This window comes from Psammomys obesus, unplaced genomic scaffold, assembly GCF_907164565.1.
Source record: "Psammomys obesus unplaced genomic scaffold, mPsaObe1.curated_primary_1811, whole genome shotgun sequence".
NCBI classification, from domain to species: domain Eukaryota; kingdom Metazoa; phylum Chordata; class Mammalia; order Rodentia; family Muridae; genus Psammomys; species Psammomys obesus.
The window spans coordinates 1,918,412-1,946,079 of record NW_026594014.1 but is presented as its reverse complement, the minus strand read 5'-3'; the positions used below and the strand labels follow the sequence as shown (position 1 = coordinate 1,946,079).

At 37.7% G+C, this 27,668-nt stretch overlaps 1 protein-coding gene across 1 annotated transcript in view; it reads left to right on the top strand.

The window, feature by feature from the left end:
• Window positions 1–15: 15 nt before the first annotated feature.
• Window positions 16–27,668, top strand: part of LOC129684524 (vomeronasal type-2 receptor 116-like) — a gene marked incomplete at its 5' end in the record, with an annotated part of 37,644 nt that continues 9,991 nt past the window's right edge. Inside the window, 4 exons of the mRNA XM_055617713.1 lie at window positions 16–191; window positions 18,771–19,050; window positions 19,439–20,245; window positions 21,130–21,354. Coding sequence (XP_055473688.1) covers window positions 16–191; window positions 18,771–19,050; window positions 19,439–20,245; window positions 21,130–21,354 — 1,488 coding nt within the window. The remainder of the gene's footprint in view (window positions 192–18,770; window positions 19,051–19,438; window positions 20,246–21,129; window positions 21,355–27,668) is intronic.

The window sequence follows — 27,668 nt, the reverse complement described above, 5'->3', positions numbered from 1 at the left end:
TGTGTTACCATTATTTCCTTCTTGCTCCTGAAGCTTTCTCTCACATTGTGCAGTTTGACAGAAACCAGCTGCTTTTGGAGAATAAAGGACAATGGAGAAGATAGAGGTTTACGGGATAACTGTGAGTTTTTTCTTTTTGTGAATCAGACACTACAAGAGGAAGATTTTTATAATAAAGTACTTGATTTTGGGTAAATATTAGCTTATTAATTTCCTGCATAAATGTCAAGAATTAGAAATCTGTGCTTCTGTAGAGTAACTCTGAAAGTTTCTGTCCTGTGTTTCCCTCTGAAACATTAGGAAGTACAGAAAAATCCCCCTATATTTAATATTATCTTAATATTTTCAAAGGCATTTCATTGTAGTGTGTGTGGATTTCTTATATTAGAATCCAATTTCATAAGCTGTAAGGTGAAAGAGACAGGTTACTCTTTTCTGTTTCCTCATGGATCTCCTTATGTGGAAAGTTGCCATTGCATAGAGTCTCATTATCTGACATAAAAATACAATCCACACGACTGGCATGAGTTCAATATGAATAGGGTATCTTATAATGTGTCTTCAAGTGTCTGCCAAGAATTCCTACATCAGCACATATTCTTAAAGGTCTTTATGAGGAGGTTACTTAACTGTGGTCTTTAATAATAGTGTTTAATGTTATACATAGAAAGGCATGCGATGAGTATACATGATTACTTATGGAATATTACACATATTTTTTGTCAATATACATACACATTGCTTTAAAAATAGTTTCTTCTAGTACTTAATGTCATTATGGAGCAGAAAGTGAGTATGAAATAAACAAACCTCTCAGCTATGAGATTCAATGTCATCAAGTTTTATATTGAATCCCTTGGACATATGCTCAGTCACAGATGGGTAATGGGTAATATCAGACAGCTGATCAATATTCCTTTAGTTTATGAATAGATGCAACATTAAGTAAATTGTATGAAAACTAGCTTACTGTTCACGGAAAAGGAGGTGTTCTCAATTTGTGGAAAAGTTCTTTTATCCTGAGTGTCAGAGTTTAATAGTGGTGGTTGCAGAGCAGAGAGAGCAGGGCATCTACTGAATTTCATCCACTTTGCCGCTATGCAATGAGCCTGGGCCTTCTTTATCCATGTACTGACGTTTTCTGTTCTTTCCTCAGTCTCTGACTCACATCCCACATTACTAAATGCATTAAAACCAGTCAGCCCCAAGGCACTATGCAAATTTTGACTCTATTTGTTGCTTATATTATTGGTTTTCATATGCATTTATTGGATGGAGGGTAAACTTCAAGACATATATACGTATTTGCTGGTCAAGGCAGATGACTGACTTTCATGATTGGAGTTACTGTATACTTATTTATGGCAGAGAGAAGTGTTTATTTTCTTTATACTTTCACATCAGAGTCTATCATCGGCAGGCAGAAGGACTGGAACTGATATGGAGGACGTGGAGAATAGCTTGCCCTCTTTCCATAGAAGATTCAGCCTGTTTTCTTATACCAATCAAGGGCCACTTGCTAAAAGGTGGCACTACTCCGTGTAAACTGAGCTCTCCCATTTCAACAATCAAGGAGAAGTCCCACAGGCTTGTATACAGGCCTACCTCATGGAGGGATTTTCATGATTAATATTCTTTCTTCCCTAACTTGTGTCAACTGAACACTAAAATTATCCAACACAGCCATGATTCATAGGATGGCCTTAGCCTCCTGAGCCCAAGAATTCTTGCTTCAGCCTTTCTAAGAAGCTGGACTTGCAAAAATGTTCTCTTGCCTTTTATGCTCTATCTTACCAGTTTCCAGAGAACCTCAAGTATACTATAAATATTTTGTGTATAAAATTTTTCAGACTTTTTTGTATGAGCTGTCTCTAATTGAATTTACTTTACTCCTTCAATAGTGACCATATAAATAGATAGAAGTTTTTATCACTTTTGTGGCCATATTAAATTTCCATTGTCTAATGGACACAAGTCACAAATAAATATTTCTGAAAGTAGCTTGTTTTGCTCTCTGTTCTCTAAAATATCTATACAAAACAATGATACATAATATCATCTGCATTTGTATAATTAAACACAGCCTCACTCCAAGACATTAAAAGAAACATGTCGTGGTTTAGTTACCAATAGAGCTGAGGTCATAAAAAGACAAGACAAACTAGGAATCACAGCACACAGATATATGGTCATGATCCATGTAACATGTTGGTCAATGACAGACCACAGACATGATTATGTATATAGTATAGCCTGGGTGTGCAGGAGGGAAGACCATGTGGTTGTGTGTATGTATATTCTACAGGAATTATGATGAAATTGCCTAATGATTGATTTCTCTGGACCTCTTAATCATCTTGAAGCTGTTGAGGGATTATTAGAATGAGAATTACTCATTAGAAAGGGGAGTACTTTCTGTAAATATTATAGATTGCTGTAAATTAGGAAATATGTAGAAAACAAAAAACAACTGTAAACTATGAAGTATCACCATCCAGAAATGACCTTTATTAGTATTTTAGTAGATTTCTACATTTTTCTTTTGCTCATTATTTGTTTTCCCACAGAGCTTTCAGCAGCTTTCTGCTTATTAGCCTCTTAAATTCTTCTCACACAGTATGTCTGTATTCAGCCTACTCTCCCTCTCCTCCCCACCTTCCACTTTCTTATACCTCTACTTATACAGTTCTACCTCACCTTCCACTTTCTTATACCTCTACTACTCCTCCACCCTCCTTCATGAAAGAGTAGGCCTCCCAGGGCTACCAACTGAACATGGCATAAGAAGGCACAATAAAACTAGTTACAAATCTTCATTTCAAGGCTGGGTGTGGCAACCAAGTATGAGGAAAAGGGCCCCAAGAGCAGGCAAGATAGTCAGACACCCCTAATCCCACTGGTAGGAGTCCTACAACCACACCAAGTTAATCTTAGCATATATGCAGAGAACCTAACAGACGCATTCCTGCTCCTTAATTGCCACTTCAGCTTCTAGGAAACACTATCAACCCTGCTTAGTTGATTCTGTGGGCTGTGTTCTCCTGATGCCTTTAACCCCATATCTCCTACAATGCTTCCTTCCACTTTTCTGAATGGTTCCCTGAGTTCAGCCTGAAGTTTGTGTGTGAATTTTTGCATCTCCTCTCATCTCTCATTGGGTTTTGAAGACATGTTTCTGATGATGATTGGGCTAGACATTGATACGAATATAGCAGCATTTCATTAAGAATCATTTATTTCAGACCATTTCTGACAGTCCGTGCTTGTTTAGTCTCTGCTCTAGGACCAGAGCAGCAACAGAGCAAGCACGGGACACTGGGGGGTGGAAGTGCAGCTGTCACATCGTTCAAAGGTTACAAACCAAAATGTCTATATAAGTTGATTTCTTGTATGGTAACATTTTAATAAACTTTGGCCAGTTCTTATAGAAGAAATTATTTCTCTGTCTATTTCATATTATTGTTGTTATAATGTTCTTTTGCAATGTATACACCTTACTCTTGTTCATTCAAATGCTGATTTCTCCCCCCTTTCTCTGGTTTCAATCCAGATATTGCATTGTGGTACTTATTCTAAGCATCTTGTCTCAACTTGGTGTAAACTTCCAAATAAAGCAACTAGACACAATGTTGAGCAGGGAAAGGAAGTAGGTGGGAGAGGGGAGGAGCCAGAGGGCAGGAAATGAGTGGGAGGAGAAGGAGCTAGAGGAGAGCTAGGAGAGCAGAGCCTGAGGAGAGATCTTGGAAGTGCATGGAGAGATGGGCTGAACCTAAGATATCACTAAAAGCAAGTATAATGTGGAAAATCTAAATGTTAGGAAACTATGAGGGCTTGGAGGTTTAGGATGGAGTAAATATTGCCCAGCATTGTGTTCTGGTCTCTGTGTGGTGATTTGGGTATACAGCTGTTTAGGTTTAACAGCAGCATTACCAGAAGATAAATCAATAGTAAATATTAATCACCACGTACAACATATTATTTATTGAGAAATACATAAAACTAGATTTTTAAAGCTGCTATATGAGCAAAGTTAAATTTTTCCTCCTAAGGTCTAAATTAAGAGAAAGTAGTTTTCCATATTAAGAAAAGAACAATTTTTATTTTTTAGATTTGCTTGGTTCTATTCTAGGTCTCTGAGCAATCCATCTCTGGTTCCTGCCATCTAGGCAGTTTCTGGTATGAGCTACCCCTTTGTGGATTGGGTTTTTAATTCCTACCAGTCATTGCTTGGCCACTTTAAATGGGTCTGAACCACCATTACCCAGCATATCTAGTAGGCAAGACAGATGTGAGCAAAGGGTTTTGAGGCTATGTTTTGAGGCTCCTACCACTAAGAGTCTTGCCTAGTTATAGAAGATAGTTGGTTCAGGCTCTGTAATCTCTATTACTAGAAGGCCTCACTAGGTTTATTGCTATAGCTTCCAAGAAGTTTCAACTGTACAAAGTATCAACATCATGTCTCCATCTTCCAGTCACTTATCCCTCCACTTATTCCCCCTGTCTTCCCCTCTTCCACCCCTCCTTTTCCTATCCCAACCCACCCTCTTTCATCCATAGAATCTGTTTTATTTTCCCTTCCCAGAACAAATCACTTTCTTATGGTTTTAAAATTTTAAATTAAGATTAATCTGTTGTGTTCTCATAAGATTAATGATTTATTTTATTATTTTTTAATATCTGTTGAGACTTGCTTTGTGAGTGATTATGTGGTCAGTTTTAGAGAAAGTTCCATGAGGTGCTGATAAAAGGATATATCTTTTGTGTTTTGGTGAAATGGCCTATATATATCCATTATGTTCATTTGGTTTATAACATCTGTTGGCTCCAGTGGTTTTGTTGTTGTTATTGTCTCTATGACATGTCTTTTGGTCAGAGTGGTGTGTTGAAGTCTCCCACTATTGATGTGTGAGTATTGATGTATGATTTATGCTTTAGTGATTATTTTTGTCTATCAATTTTATTTCATTGATTACAGTTTATTAACTTTGTATCCCAGCTATAGCCCTGTCCCTTGTCCCTTCCCAACTTGAGTTCTGATTTTGTAAGCAGAAGGATGGATTTTATTTTCACATATATTCTGTTACCCTATTTCTAGTTCTTGGAGAATTACTGAGAGTTATCAGACTGTTAATTCCTGTTATTTTGTAATTGTTGGTGTGATGTGGTGTGTGTGTGTGTTCTGATGGTGTAAGGTGTTTGTTGTTGTCTCTATTGGTGTGGTTAATCTTGGCTTGGAGTTTCTTTCAAGTGCCTTCTGTAGGGGTGGATTTGTGGATAGACATTGCTTATATTTGACTATTATGTGATATCTTGGATTTTCTATTTCTTTCTATGGTAATGGGAATGTTTCCTGTGTAGCTCATTTGGGGCTGACATCTGTGATATCTTAGCATCTGCAGGACACATTTTCAGACCCTTCTCATTTTTTGTTTCAATTGAGAATTCAATTGAGAACATTTAAAGAATCTGCCTTTCTTTGTTAAATTCCTTTTCCCCTTGCAGCTTTTAATATTCTTTCTTTATTTTGAACATTTAGTGTTTTGATTATTTTGCAGCAAGGGGATGTCTTTTTCTGGTCCAAACTATTTGGTGTTCTGTAACCTTCTTCTACCTTTAGGTGCAAGAGATATGCCTTTTGTTCCTGTCTTTTCTTCATGCACTGCCCCCACTCTCATTGCCTGCCCAGCCAACTCTTGGTGAATCCTCCTTTCCTCCCTACCAGGTCTTAGTTCCCAACTCTGACAGAGGGCTTCTTAATTATTATCATTTTGTAACATTCTATGATATTGTGGAAAGTATTTTCTGGGTCATTGAGTTGGAATTCTTTTCTTCATTCTATTCCAATAATTCTTAATTTTGTATTTTCATTTTGATACAGATTTCTTGATTGTTTTTAATCAGGTTTTTTTCAATTTAACATTTTATTTGAACAATGTATCTCTTTCTTCTCTTATGTCTTTAATGCCTGAGATGCTCTTTTTCAAATATTGTAGTCTGTTGATGAAAATGATCTCGGTAGTTACTGTTTGCTTACCTAAATTTTCTTTTTCTAGAATTCCCTCACTTTGTATTTTCTTTATTGCTTCTATTTCCAATTTCAAATCTTAAACACTTTGTTTCCTTTAGTTATTTGGTTTTTGTTAGTGGTGTGTTTATTTGTTTTGTTTTCATTTAAAATGTATTAATTTTCTCCAAGTTTTTTTGTCTTTTTCTTGATTTATTTAAGAAATGTATTCATTTTCTCTTCATAGATCTTTATCATCTTCATCAAATTGGTTTTCAGTTCTTCTTCTTGTGCTTCAGCTGTGTTGGAATATTCAAAACTATCTGTAGTAGGATATCTGGGTTCTGGTGCTGACATATTACCTTGACTGTGGGTGGTGGTGTTTTTACCTGGTATCTAGGCATTTGGGATTGGGGAGATTGTACATCTGTGTGCCTATTTTTGAGTTTGTCTATTTTGGATTGGCATTTTGTTTCTTGGTTTCTATCTCCGGAATGTCCTTTTGGCCAAAGTAGTCTGAAGTTGTGACTAACATCTCAACCTGAGTTAGGGACTAGAATTCTCATGGCCAAGATGGCCTTTGAGTGAACAGGGAAATTTTACCTGTGTTAAAGTTTGGGACACAGTCATGAAGAGGAGTGGAAGAACTAGAGATTGAGGAGCCGGGGGGACAATGAGAATTTTCTTTATGGATGTAGCCTACCAGATGTTCTGTCTTCCAGTGTGGCCTGTTGTCAATTCAGGAGGTCTGTGTCAGAGTTGGGAGCTGAGACCTGGTGGGGGAAAAGGAGGGTTCATTGGGGGTAGGCTGGGCAGGGGATGAGAGTGTGGGGACAGTCCATGAACAGAAGGCATGCCTGGAGTGCTGGTGGACAGTGTAGCTTTTGCTAGAGCAAGAAGTCTGTCCCATAACTTGAGAACAGTACACCTTGACAAGGAGGGAGGGGCAGTTGGTGGATGGGTGGGTTGATACTGAGAGTGAGGGGAGTCAGCGGTCACTCAGCTTACATGGATTTACTACATCAAGCTAGGCCTCCACTCAAGCATGGGGGCAAATGCTCAAGATGTTAGTTAGATCAGGTTATTCATTTAAAAGTTTTTTTAATCCATAAATTTTCTTATTCATGTTCTTCCTTATCTAAAAATTTGAGATTTTGCTGTAGTTTAATTTTCTTTTTACTTTCCCCCATTTCATCAAAAATAGATTATTTTTCATACAAAATATTCTGATTACAGCTCCCTTTTTACTATACCTCCAAGTTTCTCTCTATGTATTATCCCATCTGAATTTACTTCATTTATGCTCTTATTAAAAAGAGCAAGCTCTAGGAGATAACAAACAAAATAAAGAAAAATATATTAAGATAAAAAATAGGAAAGTTGGACAAGGTAAACTAACAGGAGAAAAATAGCCCCCAAGGGAAAGTACAAAAGTCAAGAGATCTACTCATTCACATAATCAGGAGTTTCATGCTCATTCTCAACCAAATTTTATAATATGTATGTAGAGAATTTGGTGCTAAACTATGTTTGCTATGTGTTTTTGCTTTATTCTTTTTGAGTTCATATGAGTTTTGCTTAGTTGATTTAGAGGTCATTGTTTTATTGGTGTCCTCCCAAACCTCTTGTTCTTGCACTCTTTTCTTTGCCATGTCCATGGGGTTCCCCAAACTCTGACAAGATGGATTTAATAAAGACATCTAAATTGAACTATGTGTTCCAAGGTTTCTCTCGCATTCTCTCTTTCTCTGCTTCATGTCTGTTTGTGTTTCTCTGTATTTTTCTACCCACAGTAGAAGAAAGCTTCTCTGATGATGACTGAAGAAGGCACTGATCCATGAGTAAAGGAGAATACCATTAGAGGTATATTATTCTTACTTTATTTTAGACCAACAATATTTGTTTTATCCTAAGTGTCTGGAAAATCTTTCAGGGTTTCTTAGCCACCCAAGTTGTGTAAACATGGATTCTATTTCATGGAGTGGTCCTTAAGTCAAAATTTTGTGTCATGTTTTGTAGGGAGAACAGGTTGTAGATCAAAGCTTGTGTGATTGAGTTGGTGGTTAAGTTTCTCTTTGGAGGCCTTTCTACACCCAAGACAGAAGAATATCAGGGTGAAGGTTTAAGGAGAGAGCAGCTTGACCTCTCTATGTTCAGTAAGTTTTGTGAGTGGTATCTTCAGTAATAGGACCTCACAGTTACTTTGCAGGAAGCAAAATATTGTTTTGCCAACAGCCTGGGCTGTTTGGGATTTCCATGAGAAAATGTGCTGTTTGGGATTTCCATTTGGCCCCCAACTTGATTGGATGCAACCAGGTTCCTGGAAGTGTCATTTGGTGAAAAGAGTTGACATTTGAGACTCTTCTCCCTTATTATTGGGAGACTACACTAAGATTGCCTTCATGTATTTTTGGAAAGTTTTCACTCTACTAGGTTTCCTTTTCATCCTCAACTGCTCTGTTTGCTCTGTCTTTGCCCACATTTCTTCCCTCAAACCAATTTCTTCTCTCCTTAAGCACTGGATTCTCCAGGTCTCATTACTCCATGGCCAGTCTACCCAATATATTCATTCTACTTTGCCCTTTCAATGAGATCCATGTTTTTCATCAGTTCCTTTATATTTATACCTATAATCTACAGATTGTATCTTGGTTGTCATTTATTTAGCAGCTAATATCCACATACAATTGAGTATAAACTATAAGTATATTTCTGGGTCTGAGTTATCTTATTCAGCGTGATTTTTTTCTAGTTCCTCCTAAATGCTTACAAATGATATCATGTTTTAAAAGCTGAGTAATATTCCATTATGTAAAGCTATCATGTTTTTAAAGCTATTTAACAATTGAAAGATGTGTAGTTTGTTTCCAATTTTGGCCTATTATGAATAGAGCACCAATGAATGTATTTGAGCAAGTGTCCTTGTGTTAGGATGAAGCATTCTTTAGTCATATGCCCAAGAGTTTTATACCTGGATCTTGAGGTAGAATGTTCCCCATCTTCATGAGGAACTACTATGCTGATTTTCAGAGTGTCTGAACAAGTATGCCTGTCCACCATCAATGAGTGAGTGCTCTCCTTATTCCACATCTACAGTATGATGGGCTGTCTCCTAGGTTATTGGTATCAGCGATTCTAGGAGGTATACAATGGAATCTCACTAATGTTTTGATTTGCATTTACCTGTTGACTAAGGATGGTGTGCATTTCTCAGCCATTTGAGTTTCTTCCATTGACAGTTCTCTACTTAGATCTGTGCTATACATTTTTCATGTTAGGTTTCTTTGTGTAGCCTTGGCTGTCTTGGATTTGCTTTGTAGTCCAGGCTAGCCTTGAACTCACAGAGATTTGGTTTGGTTATGAGTCTTTGTATCTGCTTTGAAAACACTGCTAATTAGAGTCTTTCAGATGCCTTCAGTAGACTCTTGTCATACATTCAATGCACATACCATCTGTCTTTCTAAACAAGGATTGATCGTCTTACCCCATGTCTGCTCTCTTGATTATCTTTTTTAGGTGTATAGATTTTATTATGTTTATCATATCTTATAGGTCTATATAAGTGAGTAAATATCGTGTTTATCTTTTTCCTTCTGGGATATTTCACTCAGGATGATCTTTTCTAGATCCCACCATTTGCCTGCAAATTTCATGATTTCCTCGTTTTTGATTGCTGAGTAGTATTCCATTGTGTAAAAATACCACAATTTCTGTATCCATTCCTTCATTGATGGACATCTGGGTTGTTTCCAGGTTCTGGCTATTACAAATAAAGCTGCTATAAACATGGTTGAGCAAATATCCCTTTTGTGTACTTGAGCAAAGTTTGGGTATATACCTAGCAGTGGAATAGCTGGGTCTTAAGGAAGCACTATTCCAAATTGTCTGAGAAAGCGCCAGATAGATTTCCAAAGTGGTTGTACCAGTTTACATTCCCACCAGCAGTGGAGGAGGGTTCCCCTTTCTCCACAACCTCTCCAGCATGTGTTGTCACTTGAGTTTTTCATCTTGGCCATTCTGATGGGTGTGAGGTGAAATCTCAGGGTCGTTTTGCATTTCCCTGATGGCTAATGAGGTTGAGCATTTCTTTAAGTGTTTCTCTGCCATTCGATATTCCTCTGTCGAGAATTCTCTGTTTAGCTCTGTTCCCCATTTTTTAAAAGGATTACTTGGTTTGCTGCTTTTCAGCTTCTTTAGTTCTTTGTATATACTGGATATGAGTCCTCTGTCAGATAAAGGGTTATTGAAGATTCTTTCCCAATCTGTAGGCAGTCGCTTTGTTTTGATGACGGTGTCCTTTGCTTTACAGAAGCTTTTCAGTTTCATGAGGTCCCATTTATTGATTGTTGCTCTTAGAGCCTGTGCTGTTGGTGTTCTGTTCAGGAAGTTGTCTCCTGTGCCAAGGAGTTCTAGGCTGTTCCCCACTTTTACTTCTAACAGATTTAGAGTATCTGGTTTTATGCTGAGGTCTTTGAACCACTTGGCCTTTAGTTTTGTGCAGAGTGATAAATATGGATCTATTTTCATTTTTCTGCATGTAGACATCCAGTTGTTCCAGCACCATTTGTTGAAGATGCTGTCTTTTTTTGATTATATGGTTTTGGCTTCTTTGTCAAAAATTGAGTATTCATAGGTGTGTGGGCTTATTTCTGGGTCTTCTATTCAGTTCCATTGATCCTCCTTTCTGTTTCTATGCCAATACCATGCAGTTTTTATTACTATTGCTCTGTAGTACAGTTTGAAATCGGGGATGGAGATACCTCCAGATGATCTGTTGTTGTACAGGATTGTTTTGGAGATTCTGGGTTTTTTGTTTCTCCATATGAAGCTGAGAATCTTTTTTTCAAGGTCTGTAAAGAATTGAGTTGGTATTTTGATGGGAATTGCATTGAATCTGTAGATTGCTTTTGGCAGGATGGCCATTTCCAAATGTTAATCCTACCAATCCATGAGCACGAGAGATCTTTCCATCTTCTGAGATCTTCTTCAATTTCTTTCTTCAGAGACTTGAAGTTTTTCTCAAACAGGTCTTTCACTTGCTTGGTTAGTGTCACCCCAAGGTACTTTATGTTATTAGTGGCTATTGTGAAGGGTGTTGTTTCCCTAATTTTTTTCTCGGCCCTTTAGTCTTTGGTTTACAGGAGGGCTTCTGATTTTTTGAGTTGATTTTGTATCCTGCCACTTTGCTGAAGGTGTTTATCAGCTGGAGGAGTTCTCTGGTTGAATTTTTGGGGTCTCTCATATATACTATCATATGATCTGCAAATAGTGACACTTTGACCTCTTCCCTTCCGATTTGTATTTTCTTGATCTCCTTTAGTTGTCTTATTGCTCTGGCTAGGACTTCAAGTACTATGTTGAAGAGGTATGGAGACAGTGAGCAGCCTTGTCTTGTCCCTGATTTCAGTGGGATTGATTTAAGTTTCTCTCCGTTGAGTTTATGTTGGCTATAGGCTTGCTGTATATTGCCTTTACTATGTTTAGATATGTGTCTTGTATCCATGTTCTCTCCAAGACTTTAAACATGAATGGGTGTTGGACTTTGTCAAATGCTTTTTCAGCATCTAAGGAGATGATCATGTGGTTTTTCTCCTTCAGTTTGTTTATGTGGTGAATTACATTGATGGATTTCCGTATGTTGAACCACCCTTGCATGCCTGGGATGAAGCCTACTTGGTCATGGTGGATGATATCTTTGATGTGTTCTTGGATTCGGTTTGCAAGTATTTTTTTTTATTAATTACACTTTATTCATTTTGTATCCCCCCATAAGCCCCTCCCTCCTCCCCTGCCGATTCCACCCTCCCTCCCCTTTCTGCATGCATGCCACTCCCCAAGTCCACTGATAGGGGAGGTTCTAATCTTCTTTCTGATCTTAGTCTATCAGTTCTCATTAAAAGTGGCTGCATTGTCCTCTACTGTGGCCTGGTAAGGCTGCTCCCCCCTCAGGGGAAAGTGATCAACAAGCAGGCCAATCAGATTATGTCAGAGGCAGTCCCTCTTCCCATTACTATGTAACCCACTTGGACACTGAACTGCCATGGGCTACACCTGTGCAGGGGTTCCAGGTCATCTCCACAAATAGTCCTTGGTTGGAGTATGAGTCTCTGGGAAGTTCCCTGTGTTCAAATTATCTTGTTCTGTTGCTCTCCTTGTGGAGTTCCCGTCCCCTCCAGCTCTTACTATTTCCCACTTCTTACATAAAATTCCATTCACTCTGCCCGACAGTTGGCCATCAGGCTCAGCATCTGCTTTGACAGTCTATACTGCAGAAGCTTTCAGAGCCCTCTGTGGCAGGTTTCAAGGTTGTTTCCTGTTTTCTTCTGGCTTTCAGAGGCCCTCTGTAGCAGGTTCCGAGGTGGTTTCCTATTTTCTTTTTCTTCTGGTGTCCACCCTCTTTGCCTTTCAGGATGGGGATTGAACATTTTAGTTAGGGTCCTCTCTTTTGCTTAGTTTGTTTAGATGTACAAATTTTAGTGGGTTTATCTAAGTTGTATGTTTATATGAGTGAGTATATACTATGCGTGTCTTTTTGCTTCTGGGACAACTCACTCAGGATGATCCTTTCCAGGTCCCACCATTTACCTGCAAATTTCATGATTTCCTTATTTTTCATTGCGGAGTAATACTCCATTGTATAGATGTACCACAGCTTATGCATCCATTCTTCAGTTGAGGGGCATCTGGGTTGTTTCCAGCTTCTGGCTATTACAAATAAAGCTGCTACAAACATGGTTGAGCAAATGTCCTTTTTGTGTACTTGAGCCTCTTTTGGGTATATGCCTAGGAGTGGTATGGCTGGATCTTGAGGAAGCGCTATTCCTTGTTGTCTGAGAAAGTGCCAGATTGATTTCCAGAGTGGTTGTACCAGTTTACATTCCCACCAGCAGTGGAGAAGGGTTCCCCTTTCTCCATAACCTCTCCAGCATGTGTTGTCCCTTGAGTTTTTTATCTTGGCTATTCTGATGGGTGTAAGGTGAAATCTCAGGGTTGTTTTGATTGGTTTGCAAGTATTTTATTGAGTATTTTTTCATCAATGTTCATAAGCGAGATAGGTCTGAAGTTCTCTTTTTTTGTTGGGTCTCTGTTTGGTTTAGGTATCAGGGTGACTGTTGCTTCATAGAATGAGTTTGGTAATGTACCTTCTGTTTCTATTTTGTGGAATAATTTGAGGAGAATTGGTGTTAGCATTTCTTTGAAGGTCTGGTAGAATTCCACGCTGAAACCATCTGGCCCAGAGCTTTTTTTGGAGGCGAGACTGTTAATGACTGCTTCAATTTCCTTGGGGGAAATAGGGCTATTCAGTCTTTCTACCTGATCTTGACTTAATGTTGGAAGATGAATCTATCAAGAAAATTATCCATTTCATTTAGGTTTTCAAATTTTGTGCCATATAGGCTTTTGTAGTATGACCTAATGATTGTTTGGATTTCCTCAGTATCTGTAGTTATATCACCCTCTTTATTTCTGATTTTGATGATTTGGATGGTGTCTCTCTGCCTTTTAGTTAGTTTGGCTAAGGGTTTGTCTATCTTGTTGATTTTCTCAAAGAACCAGCTTTTTGTTTCATTGATTCTTTAAATAGTTTTATTTGTTTCTAATTGATTGATTTCAGCCCTGAGTTTGATTATTTCCAGCTGTCTGCTCCTCTTGGGTGTATCTGCTTCTTTTTTTTCTAGGGTTTTCAGTTGGGCCATTAGGTTGTTTGTATGTGATGTTACGAATTTCTTCTGGCAGGCACTTAGTGCTATAAATTTTCCCCTGAGCACTGCTTTTAATGTGTCCCATAAATTTGGGTATGTTGTGCCTTCATTTTCATTGAATTCTAGGAAGTCTTTAATTTCTTTCTTTATTTCTTCCTTAACCCAGCTGTCATTGAGTAACATGTTCAGTTTCCATGTGCGTGTAGGCTGTTTGTTATTTCTGTTGTTGTTGAGGTCCAGCTTTAGTCCATGGTGGTCAGATAGAATACAAGGGATTATTTCAATCTTTTTGTATCTGTTGAAGCTTGCTTTCTGACCAACCATATGGTCTATTTTGGAGAAGATTCCATGAGGTGCTGAAAAGAAGGTATACTCTGTTGAGTTTGGATGAAAAGATCTGTAGACGTCTATTAGGTCCATTTGATTTAGGGACTCTGTAAGTGTTTTTATTTCTCTATTTGTTTTCTGTCTAGTTGATCTGTCCCTTGGTGAGAGTGAAGTGTTGAAGTCTCCCACTATTAAGGTATTAGGATCAATGTGTGATTTAAGCTTTAATATTGTTTCATTTACTAATGTAGGTGCTCTTGTATTTGGGGCATAGATATTCAAAATTGTGATGTCCTCTTGGTGGATTTTTCCTTTGATGAGAATATAGTGGCCTTCCTTATCTTTTTTGATTAACTTGGGTTGAAAGTCTATTTTATTAGATATTAGGATGGCTACTCCAGCTTGTTTTCTGGAACCATTTGCTTGAAAATCATTTTTCCAGCCCTTTACTCTGAGGTAGTGTTTATCTTTGTTGCATAGGTGTGTTTCTTGGATGCAACAGGATGTTGGATCCTATTTCTGCAACCATTCAGTTAGTCTGTGTCTTTTTATTGGGGAGTTGAGTCCGTTGATGTTGATAGAAATTAGTGACCAACAATTGTTACTTTTGATGTGGGGTTGGTGGTGTCACTGAGTTTCATTGCTTGTATTCTTTTGATTTTTTTGTTGTGTAGTTATCTATTTCCTCTATTTCCTTAGATGTAGTTGTTTTCTTTGGTTTGGGGTTCCCCTTCTAGTAACTTCTGTAAAGCTGGGTTACTATGTAGATATTGTTTAAATTTGGTTTTGTCATGGAATATTTTGATTTCTCCGTCTATGTTGATTGAAAGTTTTGCTGGGTATAGTAGTCTGGGTTGGAATCTGTGGTCCCTTAAGGACTGTATGATTTCTGTTCAGGCCCTTCTGGCTTTCATAGTTTCTGTTGAGAAATCTGGTGTGATTCTGGTAGGTCTACCTTCATATGTTACTTGACCTTTTTCCCTTGCTGCTTTTAGAATTTTTTCTTTGTTCTGTAGGTTCAGTGTTTTGACTATGATGTGACGTGAAGAATTTCTTTTCTGGTCTAGTATACTTGTTGTTTTGTAGGCCTCTTGTATGTTTATGGCCATCTCCTTCTTTAAGTTGAGAAAGTTTTCTTCTATAATTTTCTTGAAAATATTTTCCAGACCTTTGAGCCTGATGTCTTCTTTTTGTCCTACTCCTATTATTCTTAGATTTTGTCTTTTCATGGTGTCCTTGATTTCTTGGATGTTTTGTGTTTGGAACTGTTCTGATTTTATTTTTTCTTTGAGAGATGTGTCAATTTCCACAAGTGTATCTTTGACTCCTGAGATTCTTCCATCTCTTGTATTCTGTTGGTGATGCTTACCTTTGTAGTTCCTGATCTTTTCTCTATGTTCTCCAGCTCCAGATTTTTCTCTATTTGTGTTTTCTTTATTGATTCTAATTCTGTTTTCATGTCTTGCACTATTTCCTTCATCTGTTTGAATGTGGAGTCCTGCTTTTCAATGACAGCTTCTATTTTTTTGTCCGTTTCCTCTCTATGTATCACTAATTGTGCCTCTACTTCTTTGGGTATAATTGCCTATATTTCTATGATAGCTTTGTTCATTTCTTCTTTATTTGCCTTCATTTGTCTGGACATTTCTTTGAGAGCTTTGTTCATTTCTTCTTTGTTTGCCTCAATTTTCATGGTCATTTCTCTGAGAACTCTATTTGGTTCGTCTTGATTTCTTTGACTATTTCTCTGAGGGCTTTGTTCATTTCATCTTTATGGGCCTCTAATAGCTGGAGAAACATAGTTTTGAGATCGTTTTCTTGTCTATCTAGTGAATTGAAGTGTCCATTGTTTTGTGGGGTTGCTGGTGAGGTCATTATGTCCTGATTTTTGTTGGGTATGTTCTTACGTCTGCCTCTAGCCATCTGGTTATTTATAACCCTCAGTTTGTTCCTCGAGTTTGTAGTTTGGGCTATGATCCTCTCTTTCTGTTTTCTGGACTGTTTTTTCAGGAAGATGAGAGAGGTTCACTGGTTTGGGAGTGTGCGTTGTGGTTTCAGTTTTGCCTAAGTAAGGAATGTGACGCCAGTGCTATTTGCATGCACTTTTAGCAGGCGCAGTGTGCATGCGTGGATTCTCTGACTATTGCAGTGGCCTGCAGGCCACTATTATTCAGTTTTGTCTGAGATCCAGGGATTGTTTGCCTGGATTACACTGGTGGACCCACAAGGCAGAGGCTTCAACGTTGGGGTCGCTATCCCAAGAATCCCTATGATGCCCACACTAGGGGTGTGGGTGGCAGGGGTCTCGTCTGGTTGCTTCTGTGGAGAGGCCCTGGGTCTGGGGCAAACTCTCCCTAGAAGGCTCACTCACTCTCTTCCAGGACCAGTTGGAATGCACAGGGGTTTCCCTTGCTCTCTACTCTCTGATTTGGTCCTGCTGCAGAAAAATGCACGGGTAGGCTAACAGTCAGGTCTGTGGCACTGTGGCTGCAGGACTCGGTGTCCACCTTTCCTGTGTGCTGCCTCTCTGTCTTTTCCCTCTGCCAGGAGGGGTTATGTTGACTGGTCCCGGGTTAGCACGGGAAAGAGGTTGAGTGTTCTCAATCCCAGATCCCAGGCCCAGATCTCTCTGCCAGAAGCAGCCTGGTGGTAGAACCTATGTTAGCTGATCCAGAGAGAGTACCAGGTAGGGTTGAGTGTCCTCAGATCCAGAGCTTGGGTTTCTCTGCCAGGGGGTGCTGGGTGAGCTGGAGAGGGGTTGCTGTGTCCTGTGGCAGGCTGCCTCCTTGTCCTTCCCCTCTGACCTTCCCCTTCACTAGGGCAAGCTTATGGTGGTACTCTCAGGTGAGTGCCAGAAGGGGTTGGCACTTTTCAGTCCCGATCCTGAGCTGGGGTTTCTCTGCCAGGATCGGGGGCCGCCGGTGTTAGGACTTGGTGCTAGACCTTATTGCACTGGACCCGGGAGAATCTCAAGACGTGTTGAATGACCACAGTCCCAGATCCTGAGCTGAAGTTTGTTTGCTAGGAGCAGCAGGCAGCACTGGGGTCCAGGCACTGTGAAGCCGCTGTGCACCTCTCTATCCCTCTGCTCTGCCATGGCAGGGTTATGGCTGTGTTCTGGTTCCTGGGGGAGTGCCTGAAAGGATTGGGTTTTCTCAGCCCGGATCTCAGGCTTTGTCAGGTTTGTTTTTTTTGTTTTTTTGTTTTTTTTTTTTTTTGTTTTGTTTTGGTGGGATCTGTCTCTCTAGCTGGGGCTGGGGTACAGACAGTGTGGTCTGTTGCAGGTTCTGATGGATGCCTCCTGCCTCCTCCGAAGAGGGAGTAGGGTTTTGGGTGCCGGGAAGTGCCTGGGGATCACCTCTCTGGGTGTCTCCTCCCGGAGGAGTCTGCCGTGACCTGATTCTAGATGGACTCAGATCATGGTTAGTCTCTTTCTTCTTGGAAGTCTAGAAAACTCTGTTCTGGGTTGATCAGCCCCTTCACTCACCAATTTCCATGTTGCAGGTCCTCTCCCCTTCAGCTAAGCTGCATACTCCGCCACCATTTTGGAAGACTCCAGAAAAACACATTTCATATGAAGCATGGCTCAGTGTTCTGACTCACTAAAAGAATGCTGAAGAATTAGGAAGGCTGTAATACTAAACCTAGTCTGATAGGATTTTTCTGCTTGTTTTACCAATATGACATAGTAAAATAGTAAAATACACACAGAAATATAAGAGAAGATTGATGTAAGAAATACACCAAAAAATGAAATAATAGCCATAAGATATGTTATATGGTCTTCTATATATGATGTGAATGGTTATATAAGTTTAAATGTCATGTTTGATAAAAATTTACAGTTGAAGGTACTAAAAATCATTTTCCAAAATCTTCATGGAAATGTCACTATTGATGATTTTACTCATTGTGCGTGAAATTAGCAAAATCAATCATATTCTTTTTTGAGTAAAAATTTATTCTTAGACAATGTCTTACAGGTACATAATGCTTTTTAAATGTCTTCACTCCATTTCAGAAAGTATAATATTCTGTCTTCAGAATATACTCATATGTGATTCCCTTTTAAGATTTTATACTCTTTTAATGTCTCATTTTCAAATAATAGTTTACAAGTTATAACCTAAAAGATCAAAACATAATTTGGTCTCAGGCATTTGAAATGTTATTGTTTGTAATAGATATTATTAAATATGATTTAATGAGATTTTTATAATGTTGAAGAACATGAACATGAAAACCAAATAACATTTTTATATTGTTATTCTTTATGTATGTGTCAAGAGAATTTATATATATTAATGAAAATATGATTAATAAACTCTATTATATTTAATCCTTTAATATTTATTTTTAATAATTAAAAATAAAGCATAAACTACTATAAATTAGTCATACTGTTCCAGTCATGGGGTTTTCATATTTCTATAGAATGAGAATTTCAAGACAGATGGACATGTAGAAGACTCACTGCTTAGGTCTAGTTCATAGATGAGTCTCAGAGATCAAACCAGATCTTTATTGATTTCCAACGATAAACCTCTCAATCAGCATTACTAATTTTGATGAATCCTGAAAATGCTTTCATCTTTAAAGTTCTCTCATACTTTTATAATAAGATAGATAGAATTTATACAGAAATTTAGAGAGGGCATATTAAAATGTTCACTTGAAAATATCTGAAAATTTGATGTTTGCAGTATCCTTTATAATTCTCCTATGTCTTCTTTTAGAATAACGGATCAGAAATATGAGTTTGTTCTTGTACTGTTTTTTGCTACTGATGAGATCAACAGAAACCCTTACCTTTTACCCAACATGTCTCTGCTATTTTCTGTCACTGCTGGCATGTGTTTTAATACATTAAGAATTATTGATTTAATAATTTCACAAAAATACAGTGGTCAACCTCTTCCTAATTATATCTGTGGCGTGCCTGGATGTCTTGTAGGCCTTACAGGACCATCATGGACTACATCTGTAAAACTGGTGACATTTTTCCATGAGCCAAAGGTGAGGCTGTTTGGTTAAAAGGAGATGTTATAGCTTATCAATGCCAATCCCAAGTTCATACAGAGAATGAATGGGCAGCATGGATTGGTGTGTGCTGATCAACATATATTCTAGAGGATTAAGGAGTCAGATATCTATATGTCATTAACATTTCTATGTATTACAAAAAAAATGGGTGAAGTGGAGATACACAGAAAATGATTTGTTGAATGTCCAGACTTGTAAGACATATTATAGAACAACATAAGAATAATGCATGAAACTTACAAGGCAATCTTAATTGTCTTTTGCAGGAATTCTGGAAGGTGAGTAACACAATTCATATATACATATGAAACTTTAGCTAATCATTTTTCTCACTTTGCTTCCTCTGTGTCACAACCTTCAGGTTTTCTTTGGACGATTTCATCCTATCCTGAATGACAAAGTCCGGTTTCCTTATATCTACCAGATAGCACACAAGGATACATGTTTGCCCAATGCCATGATGTCTCTGATGCTTTATTTTACCTGGACCTGGATAGGGCTGGTCAGCTCCAATGATGACCAGGGAACTCAGTTTCTCTCAGACTTGAGAGAAGAGATGCAAAGTAATGGACTCTGTCTAGCTTTTACAAATGTCATTCCAGATGACATGCAGTTATACATGACAAGGGCTGTAGCATATGATAAACAAATCATGACATCATCAGCAAAGGTTGTTATCATTTATGGTGAAATGAACTCTACCCTAGAAGCCAGCTTCAGACGATGGGTATATTTAGGTGTAGAAAGAATCTGGATCACCACCTCACAATGGGATATCACCACAAGTAAGAGAGATTTCAGCCTTGATACCTTCCATGGGACTGTCACTTTTTCACACCACAATGGCGTGATTTCCAAATTTAGAAATTTTATACAAACAATGAACACTTCCAAATATCCAATAGACATTTCTCAGATGAGAAAGAAGTGGAATTATTTTAATTGTTCAGTTGTTAACATCAACTGTAGCACAATGAATCATTGTTCATCCAATACTTCTTTGGAATGGTTATCACAGCATGAATTTGACATGGTCCTAAGTGAAGAAGGTTACAATTTATACAATGCTGTGTATGCTGTGGCTCATACCTACCATGAAATTATGCTTCAACAAATAGAGTCTCAGCAAATAGCAGAACTCATAGGAAGATTCCTTGATTGTCAGCAGGTAAATGATATTACTTTCCACCATGCTTAAGTTATGGTAGTTTTAAATGGTACCACAAACACTCTTATAAAATTCTCAGACACTATTCCCTCAATACAAGAATTTCTGTAGCAAAAATCTTCTCAATACAAGATTTTTTTATGGATAAATAGACTGCACAACACTAAAAATCAATGACTGACAGCATTTTTGTATGAATATCTTATTTTTATGAGAATGTTCCTTTACATTTTACCAAATGAGTTTAATATTGGAAATAGTAGCTAAAGATTTTATCATAAAATTCTCATTTGACAACTAGAAGCAAATATATTTTTCAAGAAACAAAACATATTTTGCTCAATGTAATGGATAATTATATGTAAGAATTGTTAATTCATTATGTAGTAAATACTAAGGACTAAATAAATCCTTTTATTAAATTAATTTTGTTTTTATATGTATAATGCATTTCTTGGTTTACCAGTCCTTCTCTTCCTTTCAACAACATAAAGACACCTTACTCCCTGTAAATTTTGTGACTTCTCTTTTTAAAAATTATTTTTGGTACACGCACACACACACACACACACACACACACACATTTCAGCAAAAATATCTACACTTACTTATTGTTTAGTGGTTTTTATATAAGTAATGAGTATCCACCACTGTTGTAGTAGGTTATTCAATATTTGTTAAATGTTCAGACAGTTTCCACCGTGAAACATGGATGAAGTATAATTAAGTTTAATTATCCATGAGATACCTTGTTTTACTCTAGCTAGAATACAGTCAATATAGTTGCCTTTTCTAGAATATATTGAAAATTATTCAATATTCACAATGTCTCTTGGCCTTATTGGTGGGCATATGTTAATTATCTAATGATGCATCTCACTTAGGTGGCTTCTTTGCTGGAGAATGTTGTATTTACTAACCCTGTTGGAGAACAGGTGAACATGAATCTGAGAAAAAAACACTGTGCAGAGTATGACATTTTCAACATCTGGAATTTTCCACAAGGCTTTGGTTTAAAGGTGAAAATAGGAGGCTATTCCCCTTATTTGCCACAGAGCCAACAACTACACATATCTGAAGACTTAGATTTGGCTATGGGATCAACACCGGTGTGTACACAAACTTTCATATTTTAGTATATGTATATTATTAAAAATTGTGAGATTAGAGCTTTGGCTTATTGGGAAAGAAAAGTTTCTGCTCTTACAAAGGATCCAAGATCAGTTCATAGCATCCCTGTGTGATGACTCACAATAATCTTTAAGTGTAGGTCATGAGAGTATTTGCCTCTTGCTTTCATAGACACCTAAAAATCACATTACAATTAACCCCACACCAGAGAAACATATATACAGAATTAAAACTTTCAAAAATATTACAAATTGTAACTAGGTATAAAACATGAAATGTGGTGATTCTCTGTGTACATCTTCATAGCATAATAAAGATTATGATGCAACTGTCTTCACAAACATTTCTCTGTATACCAGACTTTCATTGCAAGTTTAATTTTTTTAAGTTTGAGAGTCTCCTACATCATTTGTTCATTTTTATCCTCTCCATTCACTGTTCCATCATGCTTTCCTTGCCACACAACTTATTGACATTGCTCTTGATCTATAAACACTCAAAAACAATTTATAGTACTTACTTATTTCTGTGGGTCAATTTAGGAATAAACAAAATTTGATATTGTCAATGACACATTTATACATAAAAATGTTACACAATGTCCTAGATCTTGTATGGTCATCAATTTTATTGCAGGTTTGTAGGAAATGCTCAGATTATGAATTTGATAAATAGTGCAGGATAAAAAAGAGTGTGTGACCCTTCCTGCTGGTCAGTCAAAGGAGACGCTGAGAAGGGGTGAGAATGGGTGGGACAAGAGACTTGAATAATGGAGACAAGACAGGTTTCACATCAAGTCTCATTTAATGAAGGCAAGGCATACACTTAAATAGAAAATAATCACAGAAGAATCTCCTCACAGTGTCAATAATTGCGTCCTATGGCAAGGTGTCCGAGAATTCACTCAAGGCTATACAAAAATTACTATCTGGCTCCCAGGCTTGTATGAAACTTGCTATCTAGTTCTCAGGAGCAGAACACCCCTCTCCCACGGACCACCAAGGTCAGTCCTGGAACTTTAGCAAAACTCATCACTGCCAAGGTCAGAAAACAGAATCCCATGTACCAGACTCTTAAAGTTTCCCACTGCAACAGCCTGTCATCTATATGGGAAAGTCCTAGCTGGCAGAAAAATAACAACTGTAAGCTTGGTTAGTAAGGAAAATGGCAATGACTTCTAAAACAGCTGAGCTGGAGTCAAGCCAAAATAGCCATGCCAGAAGCAGCTCCCCCCAGGTCTCCCTTTTTTATTTTTTTAAAAGTACAAAATGCAGTGATTTTAAAGAGAGAGGTTTGGGGGGGGATTGTGCCTGTTTTAGGTAGGATCCTAGTGTTCCAAACCCTCTTTACCCATCTTTGGAAAGTCCAGCAGCTTTTTAGGCTGGATACCTGTCTTACGTCAGAGGGTTGCATATGGAAACCTTTTGGCTCTCTTAACCTGTCATTTACTAACCAGTCCAACACCTCAAAACAAGAGAGGTTAATGCATGCAATATCAGCATGACCTCAATAAAGGTGTATCTCTCGACATCTCTTTATTGGCCATGTCCTGATAATGGACCTGAATAGGCTGCATTTTAATGGCATCTATTTGTTGCTTCAAAAAGGTCATGATTTTATTAAAGAGAAAAGGTCTTAGTGATAGCAAAATTAATAAGCCAACTAAAGGTCCCCAAAGTGGGAGGAGGTAGGTCAGAATCCCGTTTAATCCACTCCATAGTTAATTGTAGAAAAGTTATTTTTTTCTTTTTTAGGTCATCTTGTAGCTTTTTTATCTTGTCTCTGACAATGCCAGATTTATTGGCATAGAAGCAGCAACGTTCCAGTAAAGCTAAACAGTGAATGGAATTTTATGTAAGAAGTGGGAAATAGTAAGAGCTGGAGGGGATGGGAACTCCACAAGCAGAGCAACAGAACAAGATAATTTGAACACAGGGAACTTCCCAGAGACTCATACTCCAACCAAGGACTATTCATGGAGATAACCTAGAACTCCTGCACAGATGTAGCCCATGGCAGTTCAGTGTCCAAGTGGTTTACATAGTAATGGGAAGAGGGACTGCCTCTGACATAATCTGATTGGCCTGCTCTTTGATCACCTCCCCCTGAGGGGGGAGCAGCCTTACCAGGCCACGGTAGAGGACAATGCAGCCACTTTTGATGAGAACTGATAGACTAAGATCAGAAAGGAGAGGAGAACCTCCCCTATCAGTGGACTTAGGGAGTGGCATGCATGCAGAAAGGGGAGGGAGGGTGGGATTGGGGGAGGAAGGAGGGGCTTATGGGGGGATACAAAATGAATAAAGTGTAATTAATAAAAAAGTTTTTAAAAAAAAAGCTAAACATATTCCTTCTTGTTTTGCAGTAATTAAATTTAAACCTCTTTTATTCTTCAAAACTACTTCAGCTAAGGAATTTACCTGATCTTGTATATCCTGAATAGTGCTGGATAAAGTTTGTACATCATCAATCAATTGTTTGGATAATTTGGTAAACTGAGTAATAGAAACACCCAATCCTGCTGACCCTGTAGCCATTGCTGCAGTTATACCTAAACTAGCTAACAAAGGAATAATGTGAACTACTCCTTTTTGTCTACCAGCTATATAATCAAAGCTGGATACTGGCACAGGTTCAACCCTTGTAATAATATCAATATCAGGAAGGGGAGAAACTAAAACACATAACCCTGTCCAATACATGGTTGCACAGAGGTATAACATGAACTATGTATAGACTGATAAAAACTGGAATAAGGATAAGGCCCAAGATGACCATTGACCTTAGGTATAACTTTTGGCTTATCTACACATCTCCATGTGGCACCATATTGAGGATCTTCCGAATGGCCTAAGAATTGGTAGGCTGTATAAGTGGAACAATTCATGATGTTAAAAATTTTAGCTGCAGAAATACCTGCCAATTTTCCTCCTTTGCATTCACAGGGTTTACCATAAATCTTTTCCATAATTTCCTGTACTGTTTGAGGATTGAAGGGTTTAAGTCCACCATGGATATGTATCAGCTGGAGGCAAAAAATCACAGTCCATGGAAACAGTTGTTTCTCTTCCATCATTTCTGTAAAGAGATATAAAAAAAATATGTTCTCAGGGTTCTACCCTGGACTGATGAGTATTATTATTATCTATATGCTTCACTAATCGTTTCGGGCAACCATTTGACTGCATCCATCTCTTTAGAATAGATGCAAACTACTCCTCTGCCCCATATCAGGACAGGATCTGGACCATGACATTTGTTGTACAAAGGATCTTTCCATAGGACAGTAGCAAACTGTCTTTATGCCAGAAATGTTCTGCAGCTGAACATACATCCTTGTCCAAATTTTAAAAATTTTAAATAAAAAGTTTATGAGATATAAGATTTCTAGGAGACCTTTGATGGGGTACCACTCCCCTTTTTATTTTTAAAGATTTTTAATAGATAAATGTGCCCTTTTCACTATTCCTTGTCCTTGTGGATTACAAGGTATACCTGTAATATGTTTAATATTAAGTTGTTGAAAAAATTTTGAAAACATATTTCAAACATAGCCAGGGCCATTTTTTGTTTTAAGTTTTGTTGTAACTCCCAATATAGCAATTGCTGATAGCATATGAGCAATAACATTTTTTCCACTTTACCAGTTTGAAGTGTGGCAAATATAAACCCACTATAAGTGTCAACAATAACATGAACATTTAAAAAATTTTAATTTAGGAGTATGTGTAACATCCATTTGCCAAATTTGATTTAGAACCAACCCTTTAGGATTGACTCCTAAGTGAGGAACAGGCTGAAATTGAGGACAAGTACTGTAAGCCTTGACTATACTACTGGCCTGTTCCTTAATCAACCCATATTTTAAGTCTCAAGGCAAGACTATTAAGATGATGTATATTATGAGCATCCCAGGCTCTTTTTAACTGTGAACAAAAAACTTTGGTGGCTTTATCTGCCAATGCATTTCTTTTAGACAGGGGTCCTAGCGAATAAGAATGAACCCTCAAATGTCTTATAAAAAAGGAAAAAATTGTATCAAATTTTGAATTTGTAAAAATAAAATTTCAGCAGGAGATATTTGAATTTGACTTGCAGTCTCTAATCTAGGCAAAGACTGATCTACATATGCACTGCCTGTAAAAATATTTAAAGACTGCTTATTAAAACTCTGAAACACAGCCAATACTGCAGATAACTGTTATTTGCGAAGATGTGCTAGACACTTGAAAAGATATTGTTTTTTTATCATAAGCATTGGCAGTAACACCAGATAATGAACCATCAGTAAATACCATTAAAGCATCAACAATTGGAATATCTTTTATTTTAAATGAAAAAACTATAGGTTATATCTTTAAAAACTGAATTAATTTGTTTCTTTGTGCCTCAACAGGTTGGACTCTGTCATAATAAGCTTACATATGTTAAAATGCCATATTTCTCAGATCTCTGACAAGTCTGAGGGACAGCATATTTTAGTTATTCTTTGTCTATCTTTATTATCTGCTCTAAACTGTATCCTATAAAACAGGATGTGATAATCTCTAATTTTGACATATTTTTTAAATGTATGTTTTAGAACCAAATTTTAAGTAGATCTATATAGGCAAACTTTATGGTTACCCATTTTAGATTTAACCTTAAAAAAAAAACAACACTAAATCTTGTACTCAACTATAATCTTTAGCATATCTTTAAATCTGCTCTTTTTAATCTAAAAATCAAAGCAAAACTTTTAATCAAACATAATTCATAAAAGGGCTAGCAAATCTTATTAATCCTATCATATTGTATTAAAACTTAACAGCAAAAAAAATTAAAGGACAAAGTTTTATTTAACATAAAACAGAAAACTAAAATTAGCCTGTAGCCCTCAGCAAAAATGGACTATTCTGGCCAATTCAAATCTATAGGCCAGAAAGAAACAGCATTAATTTATTTATTTAGGCACTGGCAGCCAGGCATATATTTTATATAATGGTTAACAATGATCTGAATATAACCCTGCATAACCATGGGCTAGCATGGAACTGCAGTCCTTTTTCCCCTGTAAAAGAGCATAAGCAAACATTTTGCATTGAAGAATCTCTAGCCTTTTTAAATGAAGAACAACATATTTTATAGTTTTTTTTTACATGATACATTGTAATAACTGCAGTTTTTTTTTTTAATTGGCTCAAACAGCATGGCTTGGTTTTACTTTGTAAAATTAATAAAATAAATACCAAGGTCTTTTGACCTCCCTCAAAGGGTTGAGAAAGTGTTTTAAGTTCTTTGTTAGACTGCCCAAGGATTATTATTTTAAAATACTGTCAGTGAGATATTAAAATATTGTCAGTCCAAGTCCACAGATAAACATACACAAGAAACAGAAATCCGACACTGACACTGTCAGAGTAACCAGAATACCCAAATACCAGGACTTGACCGGCCCCTACCAGACACAACTCCCACAGATTCCAGAAGGAGTGGACCCCTTCATGGCCCACACACACACATAGATTTCAGAAGAAGCAGAGTTCCCATGGTCCTCTCCACAGCTTCCAGATGAAGAGTGGTCTCCAGCAGCCCTCTTTTCATATAGAATAGGGTCCCAGGGACCCTCTTTCTTGGTTCCAACAGGAGTAGAGCCTTTATAGGCCCCTTTCCAGAAATTGGAGCATTCTCCAGATTCCCTTGACCAGATTGGAAGCTCTCCAAGTTTCCCCAGACCTCGAGAGCAAACCGAAACCAGAAACCAGAACAGACAGCCGGCAGATTAAAACAATAAACAGAGACAACAGCAAGAACAACTGCGGTACCTGCTTTTTAAACACTTAAATATTTTTAAAACCTGTTTTTGTAATATTAAAACAAAACATCCTCTTTAGGAGTGAAAGCATAAAGCACATTTATAATTTTAAAAGTCAAAACCAAGCTTCAAAATTTACCAGTGCAAACAATCCAATTTTTAAAATTGTTAATTATACTTTATTTACTTTGTATCCCTCCTCTAGTTCCCTCCCTCCTCCCCTCCCAATCCTTCCCTTTCTCTTCCTTCTCCACACACTCCCCGAGTCCACTGGTAGAGGAGGGTTACTTTTTCTTCCTTCTGAAGATAGGTCTATCAGGAGTGGCTGCATTGTCTTCCTCTGTGGCCTGATAAGGCTGCTCCCCCCTCAGGGGGGAGGTGATCAAAGAGCAGGCCAATCATTTCATGTCAGAAGCAGTCCCTGTTCCCATTACTATGGAACCCACTTGGACACTGAAATGCCATGGGCTACATTTGTGCAGGGGTTCTAGGTTATCT